Source organism: Neltuma alba, unplaced genomic scaffold (genome assembly GCF_004799145.2).
Source record: "Neltuma alba isolate B1F8T4 unplaced genomic scaffold, ASM479914v2 tig00013323_pilon, whole genome shotgun sequence".
In the NCBI taxonomy this organism is placed as follows: Eukaryota; Viridiplantae; Streptophyta; class Magnoliopsida; order Fabales; family Fabaceae; genus Neltuma; species Neltuma alba.
Window position 1 is genome coordinate 31,318 of NW_021637597.1, and position 12,888 is coordinate 44,205.

At 36.0% G+C, this 12,888-nt stretch overlaps 2 protein-coding genes across 3 annotated transcripts; one reads left to right on the forward strand and one right to left on the reverse strand.

Moving 5' to 3' along the window:
* Positions 1–1,325: 1,325 nt before the first annotated feature.
* On the reverse strand, positions 1,326–6,696 carry LOC114736262 (ADP-ribosylation factor GTPase-activating protein AGD5-like). Of its 2 annotated transcripts, XM_028924042.1 has the most exons (11): positions 6,442–6,696; positions 5,133–5,191; positions 4,829–4,919; positions 4,064–4,118; positions 3,869–3,959; positions 3,508–3,736; positions 3,077–3,305; positions 2,782–2,966; positions 2,331–2,573; positions 2,186–2,241; positions 1,326–1,858 (listed from the first exon to the last, which is right to left on the reverse strand). In XM_028924042.1, the coding sequence occupies exons 1-11, from the start codon at positions 6,490–6,492 to the stop codon at positions 1,699–1,701; spliced, it is 1,449 nt and encodes a 482-aa protein (XP_028779875.1). In that variant the 5' UTR covers positions 6,493–6,696; the 3' UTR covers positions 1,326–1,698. The 2 variants fall into 2 exon arrangements, with proteins under 2 accessions (XP_028779875.1, XP_028779876.1); XM_028924043.1 differs by lacking the exons at positions 3,869–3,959; positions 5,133–5,191; positions 6,442–6,696 and having other exon boundaries at positions 4,829–4,885.
* Positions 6,697–9,252: 2,556 nt separating this feature from the next.
* LOC114736250 (uncharacterized) lies at positions 9,253–12,724 on the forward strand. The gene is made up of 7 exons (XM_028924036.1): positions 9,253–9,714; positions 10,277–10,354; positions 11,188–11,222; positions 11,331–11,386; positions 11,756–11,851; positions 11,987–12,058; positions 12,424–12,724. The coding sequence occupies exons 1-6, from the start codon at positions 9,295–9,297 to the stop codon at positions 12,040–12,042; spliced, it is 741 nt and encodes a 246-aa protein (XP_028779869.1). The 5' UTR covers positions 9,253–9,294; the 3' UTR covers positions 12,043–12,058; positions 12,424–12,724.
* Positions 12,725–12,888: the final 164 nt, after the last annotated feature.

Here is a 12,888-nt window from a genome sequence, read left to right on the forward strand (position 1 = left end):
TTCTTTTCTTTCCTTGTCTTTTGGGTCACTTAATTGGAGTAGGTTCAGCCACAACAAACCCCGCCACATCGTACTTTCTCACTTTTGGGATACTTTGATGGTGACGACAACTGAGAAGTTGCATTATTAACCTTCATTGTTCATACATAAAATTTATGAATGACAAATTAAAATATGTTGTAAAGTTTGACTGCAAATTTAAAAAATGAATACACCAAAAAAATCATAATTTGATAGATAAACTTGATGTTATAAGTTCTATGCTCTTGTCGTGTATTAAAGGCCAAAAAATAAGGTCATTTTTTTTTTGTAACAAAAGAGAGAGAGAGAGAGAGAGGTCCTTTGGAGTTGCAAGGTCCTTTGGAGCTGTTTGCGTATTGGGAGTAGATGATGAATCACAGGAGGTGATAGGCTGGCAGTCAACGAAATGATGAGGATAGGTATAGGATAACAGGAATCATTGCGACGCCACTGGATGGCACCGTCCTCTGCAGCCAAGGTGCGACACGTGTCAACCATGAAAAGGTCACGTCTCCTTTAAATTTCCTGCGACGTCATCTTCTCACCCATACGACCTACCCTGCACTGTTAAAACCTTTGCGTTTTGGACTCAAAGCCTCGTTTACCTCCCCAGAAATTCGCGAGTCGTGAGCAAGTTTGGTGTGGAAAATTCTAGCAAGTCCCACATCGTTTTAACCTAGCGGACCTGAGTTTTGATAATGACGTCAGACTAATCGTGGCTTCTTTTTCTACTAATCATAAGTTTTGAACTCATAAAAAAATATGAAGGAAGATAATTGACGCCAGTTAAGTTATTATAAATTACAAACTGTTTGGAAAGCAGTCCAAGCAAACTTTTGAAGGTAACTTCGTGGTGTCATAAATTATAACTTGGTGTTGTTTGAGACCCGAAATTAACTTTTGAAGATAATCCAAAAACAGATGGAGCTTTTGAGGGGGGGGGGGGTGGAATACCCAATAGCTGTCAAATCTATAAGGACCCCTCCAGTGAACTAAAGTTTAAATTCACGTTAGAATGAGAGAAATATCCATATTTAATAACTGACAGTGCTTTGAATAAAATTGTCTCTAACAGAAAAATACTTATTCTTAACCCAAAAAAAAAAATTTACAACCAAGCATACCCTAAAGTCTTCTGGTATCGGTTTCTCTGCAATTTTAGTTTTGCCAAAATAACATGCAGCAGTATTGGTTCTCGGCAGGCGTAGGAGCACTTTGTTATTTTCAACTGCATTAGCGCAACAAATGTGTTTATTCTCAATAAACTGAAATCGTTCCGCTGAAAGAGCCAAGTAATTCATCTGTGTTTGTATCCCCGAAGACAGGAAGTTACAACATAAAAATAAAATATTTAGCAACATGGTGCACTGTTCACACGACTCGTTTCTTTAATTTCATACAATCCGGAGGCCCACCTAACAAAGATTACATCTGAAGTGAAATATTCATAAATGGAGTGAAGGGGAAAAAGCTAATATCACTAGATTTATTATCATGAATGGACCTACACATCCAAATGAAGCAATCAAACAACACAACAAAAAATGAAATGGCTCTACAAGTGGCTTACAACCGCAGGACAGCTCAGGTGAAATGACAAAAATTAAAGGGCGTATTCTGTAACTTGAACTAATCTTTCTATGTGGTATGTGCTGGCAATGTCTTCCGAAAGACCGATCAGTGTTTCGAAAACATTCCTTGTGTTAGAGAGGAAAAATCATAGTCCTTTCCTGATGACTGTGAAGGGGCTGATGATGCCGGGGCTGCTGGCTGAGGTTTACTCCCTCCACTTGTGGTCGTCCCATTAACTGGAGCGCCTTGTCCCATCATATAGAAACTGCAATAAATGGCAACCAAATTAACACGAGAATCTGAATAGAAGTGGTGTTTCAAGGCCACTGCAAATCATGCAGAAGCAATATGCAATATGGATGCGTTAGATCAGTGAGATCATATCCACGGTTGGAAACAGAAACCCTGGAGAGCCTTTTAGTGCAGCATTTTTACAAGCAATTATCAATTATTTTGAGAACCATGGCGTTTTCTGGTCCATCCAGCATGAATAGATATTATTTCAAAAATTGTTGGACCTTCATTGGTCAAACACACAAGAGTCAAGCAAATTGAACACAATTGGCTTTATTTACGTTAACTAGCGACTTACCCAGACGGATATTGAACAGCACTTCCTGCAGGTTGTGCTGGAGTAATGTTCCCAGTCTACATCATCAGAAGGAAAATAACTAAGTTGGTGGACGGAAGAGAACAGAACAATAAATAATCAAGTAATGTCTTAGTTGAGTCAGAACCTGCATGAGTTTCAATAGCTCAGACTGACCAGGCATTGGCACAGCTCCAGGGATAGGGTAGCCAACACCTGGCCAACTTTGTGCGGCAATATCGGACCCATTCAGTCCAGATTGTTGTAAACTACCGGGATTCTTGGGGTCCCCACTGGCAGATTTAGCTGCAGCGGCCATCAGAAGGGACTGTTGCTGTGCCAGCATGGCAAGTTGTTGTTGGTGCATTGCAAATGGAGACACCATATTGGACTGCACGCATACATTTCACTGTGTCAGATAAATAAACATACATAGAGGACAAAAATAAAATCCACTAGATGCCTTTGTCTGAAACTTGGATCCTAAAATCATAAATGAACTAAAGGTGGCAACGTTTCAAGTAAAACAAAGTCTTTATTTCTATAAATATTAAGTCAATAAAGTAGGACAATGCATAACAAATTTTTTGAGTGCACACCTTCTCAAAGAGGCTCATTATATCATTTTTTAAATCTTTCTGTGGTTTTTCTGGAACTAAGCTTGGTGCCACCGAAGGTGAGGATGAATCCTTAAATAGATCCTCAATTCCAGAAGCTGACGGAGTACTCTCAACTGCTTTTGTGGGACTAGTCTTCTCTGTTGCTGATGCCTCTGTAGCAGCAGCTGAAATTCAAAGTGGACTTAGTTTTCAGAAACATCTTAAACAAACCATGTCCCGCAACAACTGCTCTTGTAAGCTCGGGGAAAATGGAAAAAGGTCATGCAGAACATACACTGAAAACCTGCCCAGTTATTATCATCAGCCGTAGCAGCAGCAGCAGCGCCTGAATCATTTTCACTTGGGCCATCCATAGACAACATGTCGAACAGATCTGTAGCAAAGTCAACTTTTGCAGGGGTACTCTGAGGCGTATCAGTAGATGGCTTTGTTGTCTCAGCTTGAGGTTGTGGTGCCACCGCTTCCACTTTCTCAACATGCTGAGGTTTTATGACAGGTATTGCCTATTCACAAGTTCGCAAGTTCATTAAAGTTAAAGGCACTGATGGACAATTCGCAGAAGTTCCAAAGGTGATGAATGTTCTGTACATTTTATCCTTCTACATCACATTGATTGCGCAAAAAAACATTGAACTAATTCATTACAGGAGAAGAAACAAATGGATTAGTATAAAATAGAATGGCAGTGCAAGGAATAAGATATACCAGCTGAGGTCCTTTTGGGGGAGCGGAAACAGTAAATTTAGCAGCAGGAGTTGTATTTGATGGCTGAATTTTCTTCCTTTCCTCAAAAGTATTCTCAGAAGCAGATGCATGAGAACCGTGCCCACTTCTTTCTGCAGGCCTCTGCCAATGTGAAGAAGATTTATCTCCCTGCAGGCTAGAAGGTGATTTTGGTTTCCCATCCTTCGCCACCCACCTCTTCTCTTCATATCTTGAATCACACAAAATTATTTCAGCCAAGGGAAGGTAATTATCACCAGGTGCTCAAAACAAGAAACATCTAATTCTAACTGTAAGGAGAAAAATATAACCCTGATTGAAGGAATGTATTTTTTTCACATACTTTGCGCGAATGAAATTCTCAATTCCAACTCTATCATAATTTGGGGGTAACTCTGCTTCCCAGTAACTATTTGCTTTCTCATTTCCCATTGCTATGCAAGACAATAAAACCAAATATTTTGAGAACAATATACAACTAATGCAACTAAAAAGTTCTGCTATAGGTGCAAACTAATGACTCATCAAATTCCCTTACATTGAATGAAGGCAACCTGCTCTGGTAGCCAAGTGTCCAAAGTTGCAGACCGCACCTGCAAAAAGCCAATAAGCAAGTAAATAATTGAACAATGCTACTAGTGAATCAACAAGAACTTATATTTAGGCTGTTACGAATCCATGACTAAAGACTACTTTAAGAAATCAAGAGCTGGGTGCAACATTATAGTGATTTGCACATCGTAATTTGCACATCAATGGAATTGATATTAGCATTTGATTTTAGACATAAAAGAACATACGAAAATTAACTATTTGTGAGAGCCAAAATCATAATCAAGAAAAATGTTCTTAGAGGAAGAACAAATTAAAACTGCATACACATCATCAAAGCCACAGTCGGAATTCAGAAGTAAGGAAAGCCCATTCTAACCTATGAAGTGCTGTTTAAACATCTACACTTAACGTTAGCAAATACCTATGGCTTGAAAATCAAAGTCAGAAGGAAAATTATATACTACAGAAGGCATTTTTTCAAACATCTATGTTTATTATCAGCAAGAAGTAGTGCAAGAATCATCACAATACTAAATTTTCTATCAAAAAGTAAGATTTGGTTTAGACTACTGAAAGTTTTTCCCTGTATTCTTCACCATAACACCCAATTTTCCTTTTTTAATTTGTTTTCTGATTAAACTTAGATTAGAATAGCCATAAAGCTAAAACACTTAAAACAGACTCAAACTGCTTCTACTTCTGAGATGTTATGGTAAACTGAATCACTATCCAAAGGAAATAGCATCACCTTTGATATATGTACTCCTAGACTTCGATGTATTCCTGAGCATTGCATGCATATAAAGATGCCTAGGTTCACACTAGCCCATCTCGGTCCTCTGCAAAGCAAGATTACATAAAACAGTCGATTTGTTGAATCAATAGAAAGTAACAAGACAGTTTTCCGTCGTATAAACAAAAAAAAAAAAAAAGTAACAAGACATGTAAGATACAGGACTATCTACTTTTATGGATCAATATGTATCTTTTTTACTTGGTTTCCAAATCTCAAGAGATACTAATCAGAAATTAAGAGGCGACCAGATACATACTTAGCTTTGCAGTCAGCACACTCCCTATTTTCTGGTAATTTAAGAAGTCCTTCCAGTATCTGCATGTTTGAATAAGGAAAAATTATAATCAAATAAAGGAAAGTATAATGTCAAACTAAGAAACACTAATCTAAATTGAACTTCACATGTACAAAAATAAAGAATTGTGAATGCAAATCATAAAACTCACATTAAATTATGGATGCCTCAGACTGAAAAACTTGTTTCCAATCAGCAGAATAGAAAACAGACCAGGTTTACACAGACAAATACCAAACATCCAAAATTCAGGCGAATAGAGATGTATCAAATTGGTCTCTTTGGCCCGAAATATTAGAATATTAAAACATATTACCTCCCGTCTCTAATATAAGATCTTGTTTGCCTTTTATTTTAGTCCTAAATATAAGACCTCAATCCACTTTGTCTCTCATATTTAAGTATTTCTTTCCAAGGTAATTCTTTTAACAATGGTAGTTCTAACTAATACATTTGATTAACAAGGGTATTTTAGAAAAAACAACACTTATTTATTACACATAACTAATTTAACTTATTTCCTTAATCTCTTCAAATTAGTCAACTAACTCTTATAATTAGGATCGGAGGTAGTATATTTGTAAGATCCAAGTAACATCCTCACAATGTCTTTAAGATTCTCACAACAAATCTATTGACTGCCATCCTTTTTATGGATTAAGTTATCCCCGAAATTAGAAAATTAGAACTACTCAGATAGCTTTCCATACACAAAAACTATAGAAACTTGTAAATCAAATCGAGGCAAGCAAAATATGAAATTTTCTGCAGACTAGGACGGATAGTGAGATTAGATAACACAGGCACAATGAAATTAACAATGGGTCCTACAGATCCATTGTAGATCATAAAGCAGGCAATCAACGCAACTCCAAAAAAGAAAAATGCAAGATTTAAATGCATTAAAAAGACCAAGACTACAGAAAAACTATCCTAAATCCCCAGAATTCTTTAGAATAAAAAGATCCACCAACAACCACAACAGCCCATATCAATCAGTAAACATAGCGTAAACAAGCAGATCAAGCTCTCACAAAACAATTATCCGCAACGACATCTCTAAGAGCTAATTGTTCCATAAGCTTACACGCGGTAAAAATAATAATTTGTACCGACGATTAGCTGATATATCATGCGCGCGCGCGCACATAGATACATTAGACTACGATTAATCTCATATCCAATAACTATTCGATCCCAGTATCATCTGACAACGGGTTCGACAAATTTTAAAAATTTCAAATTTAACCAAAAAAAGATGAAAGTTAACCTTTTTATGCTTGGCGTTGAGCTCCTTAGACACGTTAGCCTTCTCGTTCATGGTGGAGCGCAGAAACAACAAAAACGAAGACAATCAAGAAGATAAAAAAGAAAAATCTAAGAGAAGCGAGAGGGGGGAAGATGAAAACGAAATGCAAATGGGTGGTTTTCACCCTTTTCTATTTCCTCTCCCTCCCACTCCTCGGCGTCTGATTATTAAGCGACCAAAAAACAAAACAGGACAACGATGGAGAGAGCCGAGAAATCACAGTGGAGGCACCCCTCCTTGACTTTTATTATCCGCGTTTCCCCCAGTATTTTCTCGCTTTTAGTTTTATTGGCGCCCTCGCTTCTATTTCTATAATTGTTCATTAATTATTTTTAGTTTTTTTCATTCAAACATGTCTTCAACCACACACATATATGTTGATTATATATAAAGGTTTTTTCTTCTGAGAGGAGTGATTAGCTGTGTTAAAGACATGTTTGTGCCTATATAAAATAAGGAAAATAAAGGAAGAAATAGTAAGTGAGTGAATGAATGGGGTACCTAATTCTGTCCTGATGTGGAGCCCATGGATTATGAATTATGAACAAATTTATTATTACAAATACAAATAATGTTAATATTTTTGTTTTCAATCGTCAATAATAATGAAAAACAAAATGAATCAATCATCTTTTTCTTTTGTTAGAATTGTGTTTTCAAACACTACTCGGCCTCTTAATGTTATTTTATTTTTTGAAGTTATCATTTATACGTTACTTATATTGATACGGATGATTGCATCTTAATATTGCATATGTTCTTTACTAAATCATTCATTTACTTTATCTTTCAGAAGCTCTCATCTAGTTACAAAAGTCTTGCGTTGTTCTTTATTATTGGTTAAGGTTTCTAATGTTAAACTGTTTATTAAAAAAAAAAATCTTGATTGTTTCTGTGGATGATGCTGCGAATTAAATTACGTGCGGCTGAAGTTGGAGACAACATAGTCTGTTGACCCTATTATGTCCCTTTTCTATAAGAACATCGATGCATGTATGGTTTGAAGTGAAAGCCAAGAATGAACAAAGCAAAATCTTTATAGTGTATAATTAATTTATTCTTCAAAGTTGAAAATTTACAGTGGCATAAATGATAAAATAATGTTTAAAATTGATAGTTTTATCATGACATATATTATTCAAAGTGGGTTAATACTTAACCAAAATAATGGCCGAATTTACGCGATCTAATGCTGCATGTAAAACGGTTGAAGCTTGAAAATTAGTTTTTTAAAAAACCCAAACACTACTTTATTCTCAGATGTTTAATTAAAATTTAATTAAAAATGACTTTGTTCTTACACAATTATTTAAATTTTTATAACTAAAACATGCCGTTAAAAATGTGATGATAATATAATTTTCCAATAACAGCGTTATAAGTAATGTGATTTTGATTAAGAAAAACGTATACCTATGCATACAAAGACAAACGTGTGTTGAAAAATAAACAGGGGAGTGTCTTTCAGATTAGGAACCAAAATGGGATTTTGATGAACCAAAACGAACGCATTTGGTAGACATGGGGCCTAATTAGACACAAATTGTAAATAAAGAACACATTTGATGGCTTGTAGACATATTAGTGGAGGGGTATGTGATATGATAATGATATGACCCTCACATGTGACAAGATCTGTGTTGGCCTAATGCCATTTGGTTCTATTTGAGGAATAATAGTACAGGGAAAAAAAAATCACAATCATGGAGCTGTTATTGTATAAATTAGATGAGTTTTACAATTGGCCAATGCTTAGCTGGTGTGGCGCGTGCTCTGAGCCTGAGCTCTAATTTAAGCCTCTTTTCAGAGAGTTGGAGGAGCACAAAAATGGGCTTATCATCTTTGCACATGTCCTCTGCTTTGACTTCTGTAAAGTTTCTGATATTTAATTGGCTATATTAAAGTGTTTGAGATCAAACATTCTGAGAAAAAAGGGGCTTTGAATTTTACCTCCGCCAAGATCACCTGATCTAAAAATTCAACAGCCACCGCTGGCAAAAGTTCCGGCCGCCGGTCGGTGCTTTGGCGATTGGTGATGAAGAAGTTAATTTTTTTTATAAAAATAAATATATCATGGTAATTAAGTATGAGAACTTATTTTCACGCAGGAGGTATGATTTTTTTTTTTTGTATTTAGATTTTATTAATGGGGGGCATATAGATTCGACAATAAACAGTGAAACATGAGACCTTAATACTACTTCCTTCCGATTCTTAATATAAGAACTAGTTGACTTATTTAAATATATTTAAAAAGTTTGTTGAATTAATTATTTGTAATAATTACGTGTTGTCTTTCTTAAAATACCTTTACTAATAATGTATTAGTAAAAACTACTATCTGATTGAATTTTTAACATGTATAACTATTATAAGGACTATTTTAAAAAAATGAATAACTATTAAAAACAAAATAAATTGAGATCTTATATTTAAACTAAATTAAAAATCAAACTAATTTTTATATAAGAACAATATTAAAAACATGAAGGAGATCATGGCTTCAAGACAGGGGTATGGAACATCGATGAGTCTTGGCTCGCACTCATCAATTAAAACAGGATCGGAGTACAAGTCACAACTCATGTAGCAATGACCGAAAAAAAATTTATAAGGTTTTTAAATGCCGCCTGATATTTTCCCTTTTTTTTTGTGACTCAATAATCGAATCAAAACGTGTGGCTACAAGAAGGAGGCTCGCTTGATGGTGCCTACGTGGCGGCTGACACATACGCAAGGAGTGCCCAGAATTATATCCTCCCTCGTCTGCAAAGTCGGGTGGCCAGCACTGAATTTCTGGTTTCCTCCTTTCCCATGAGCACACTTTTGCAAACCTCCGTGAAATTGTCAACCTTCAAGTCCTTCTCCCCTCATGACGACTTACACAAGAAGCAGACTTTCGATTTCTCCCCATTAGTAGCAAGGCTTGCTTCTATTCATGACTCTGGTTTCAGTTCAAGAGTGTACGGCGAGAGATGGCGCTTCCTGGGTGAAGCGAGAAGATTCAGAAACGGGGTTTTGGCGGAAGAGAGGATATGCTGGGGGAATAAGAAGAAGAAGAAGAGGACGGTACTGGTGAAGAACAATCAGGGTTTTGGGTTCAACGGTGGTGGTGGTGGAGATGATGGTGCTACTGCGAGGCTTTTGGCCAATATTGGTTTAGCTATTGGCTTAACTTATCTTTCCATGACCGGACAGCTTGGCTGGATATTGGATGCTATTGTCTCCATTTGGGTGATTCTCTCTTCCTAATCTGCTGCTCTGCCTTACCTCTAGAAACGTACACTGATGAAACTGTAGGCAGTATATCATTCTATTTCATCTTTTTTACGAGTAGGCCATTCCATTGAATCCTTCGACTCCTGTGCATGGTTTCAGATTTTGGCATTCTCCCAATCCTCTGATTGAACGTTGTTATCAGTTCAGGTGTATTTCAAAAACTCCAAAAAGCAAGAAAAGGATAGAAATTATTGTAGTAACTGAATAAAAGAAATAGGTGATTGAATTGTTGCTAGTTCTCTTTAAGCATTCAGCTCCACCTTAATGAATTAAAAATTCCATGCCTTTCGTTTGACATCTCATAGAAGACCGAAAAGTGGCCTGATAGAATCCACTTCTGAGTCTATGTTGCGTTATTTTCAGTTTTCTCCGGTCGAAACACTTAAAAGTGAAAACATACGTGGATCAACTTTTATTTCCTCGTTGATGTTATATTTGTGCAGACTTTTTACTCTAAAATCAGTATATGTATTTGGATTTGGGAAGTATAATTTTTCTTTTCTTTTTTCTTTTGCAGATCTTTGCGGTGCTAGTACCAATAGTAGGTATTGGTGCTTTCCTCTGGTGGGCAGGACGAGATATAATGCAAGGCACTGTGAGCCATCTTCAAATTTTCACTTTGAAACTTCATTTGTAAATTCATATTATGCAGGATATATTAAAGATTTAATGCTGTTCTTTTTGGCCGTGTTTATTTTCCCTAGCAAATTACCTGGTCATATGTGATTTTCGAATAATTAACTGCAATGATGAATCAGTTAATGATTATATGATTATACTACTGTTTTGTCGGAAATATTGGCAGCCTCTCTCCTCTGCCTAGGCCCACATAGATGATACGGCTTGAGTTTCAGAGCAGAATCTATTGTCTCCGGACATAAAATGCTGTCCTGTTTTTGTGATTTTGTTCAGAACTTTTCCGGTGTGATCTGATGAATTTTTAGTAGCGATTAGAACGCGGATTTGTTTAGCACGTTTCGGAAAAAGGAATCTGTATCGTCTCATAAGGAATTTCCAGTCTGATGTATGTATGGAGACTCTTAAGAATATTCTGCATTTATCAAGTAAAGGTGATTATCCACAAATGTGACAAATATTATGTATAAGCGACATGTTTCATGGTCTGAGGTCGAACCTGAAAAAACTCTTGGATCTATAATCCCTCTTTTGCAATTCATGTCCCTTTCAAGCCTTTAGACAGTGCATTTTGAACTGTGGTTATTAATGTCATTGTTTCCCAATTGAATAACTGTTAGGAAATTAATTGAAAAGTTAACTTATATAGTGTCTTTTTATCCAAGAAACCTTTTTTATTTTCTCATACCACTTTGCTACTTTCTTACTGTTCAATTGTTATGAATGCTTAGTATGCAGAGACGTAATCTCTGACATCTTCACTGAGTGTTGCTTTTTTTGTTGTATATGCAGTGCCCTAATTGTGGAAATCAATTTCAGGTTTTCAAGTTAAGATTTGCTCAGAACATGCTATTATTTAAGCTTATAAATGATTTTTTTCTTTTTAGTTTCCAATGATCCCTTTGCATTATCGTTTTTTCATTTATCTGTAGCAGATCCACTTTAAATGAAGAGTTGCAGCTGTGTCCTTTCTGCGGTCAACCTTTTTCTGGTAAAAGCCTTCTCTTGGATCTTTTTGCCTTCTCTTGACGGCAATCTTTTCCCTTACAACTGGTGCTTTAACATGCATATAAACATCATTTAGTTCTTTCAGGCTATAGTTTTGAAATTAATTGACCGATATCCTTAATTTCCTCAATTCTTTTATTCACCAAAGGAGAACCCTTTTCATCATTGATTGAGACATCTTTACCAATGTTCGTGATACTTCAACGCTACTTCCATTTGATGGTTTTGAAAGCAGGAAGAACATTAAGACTGCTTAATGCCTAACGTTGTCACATAAATAGAGTAATATTCAATTAATGAATTGAAATATGCATGTTTCTCACTGCTGAATAAACTTACTTTTTGATATCAGTTGTTGGCAATGAGTTTGTGAAGGACTCTGTGAAGTTTTCAAACCAATCTACAACATTTGGACAGGCATTCAAAGACTTCACTCGTTCTAGAAATGGTAGTCTTTCCACCAGTTGCTTTTTAATCTCCTCCAGCACATATTCCGTTATTGTAAACATGCTTTCTCCCCTTTGTCTAGATACTTTCTGATGATTGTTGATAATATCTAGTTTTGCTGTGACTGACGTAACAGGAAAAGATTCTGGTGGAGCGATTGATGTTGAAGCAGAGATAAAAGATGCAGACTAACTCAAGACTTAGAAAGGTGAATACATTTTCGTGTAGGATTTGTTTATCTACTTCGACATGTCTATAAGTCATTCCTCCAGCTCCACAGCACACGCATGGTTAGCAGAACCAGTCTCTGAATTTCAATTGGCAAAGTAATGTCTAGTCCTCACCTAAGATAGGACCACTTAAATATGTTCTGTTTGCAGTGATTTGGAATGAATAACACGGGGCATTTTGGAATTCAGTTCTGACAAATATAGTGATATTCTGGCAATTTGCACGCACATATAAGCATGGCTTGGGCATTAGAAATTGGATTACATTGTGGTTTTGTTTTGGCATTAGAATTTGGTCTCTTTGGCAACTAATAACTTGATGAAATTTATATTTTATTATCACGGTGCATGTAGTGGAGATTTTTGAAATTTTTATACCCCGAAGCGGAAAGGCATCATATTCAGCTAAAAGTGGTGTACATACAAGAGAATGGAATGCAGAGTAGAAGTGCAATTGTCGCAAAAGTTTTTCACACTGATGGTTCTCATTATGTCACTGCTCTGTAAATTATCTTGCTCAGTGATTATTTACTATCTTAGATGTTAGTTTATGTCTTTATGAAGGGAATAGAAATTTGTATCAAAATTGGATATCCTACACAAATAAGCGTGGGAAAATTCACTGCTGACTTTTATATAATTTATCTGGTCCTTATCATTTCACTTTCAAATAATTCACATACCCCTGGAAAGAAAGAATAATAAATGGAAAATGTCTAATGGTTTTTATTCGAATATGATGTGGCTTTCACGTTGTAAATCGTTCATTATTTAACCCTCAGAAATTCCCAATTGAAGAAACATAAAT

Excerpts from the sequence above, each read along its gene's own strand:
- LOC114736262 (XM_028924042.1), bottom strand. The coding sequence starts at position 6,492 with ATGAACGAGAAGGCTAACGTGTCTAAGGAGCTCAACGCCAAGCATAAA. Across the intron at positions 2,967-3,076 it reads TAACTGGGCAGGTTTTCAGT|CTGCTGCTACAGAGGCATCA; the intron begins GTATGTTCTGCA and ends TTTGAATTTCAG. Across the intron at positions 2,242-2,330 it reads AGCTATTGAAACTCATGCAG|ACTGGGAACATTACTCCAGC; the intron begins GTTCTGACTCAA and ends CTGATGATGTAG.
- LOC114736250 (XM_028924036.1), top strand. The coding sequence starts at position 9,295 with ATGAGCACACTTTTGCAAACCTCCGTGAAATTGTCAACCTTCAAGTCC. Across the intron at positions 9,715-10,276 it reads ATGCTATTGTCTCCATTTGG|ATCTTTGCGGTGCTAGTACC; the intron begins GTGATTCTCTCT and ends TTTCTTTTGCAG. Across the intron at positions 11,223-11,330 it reads AATCAATTTCAGGTTTTCAA|ATCCACTTTAAATGAAGAGT; the intron begins GTTAAGATTTGC and ends TATCTGTAGCAG.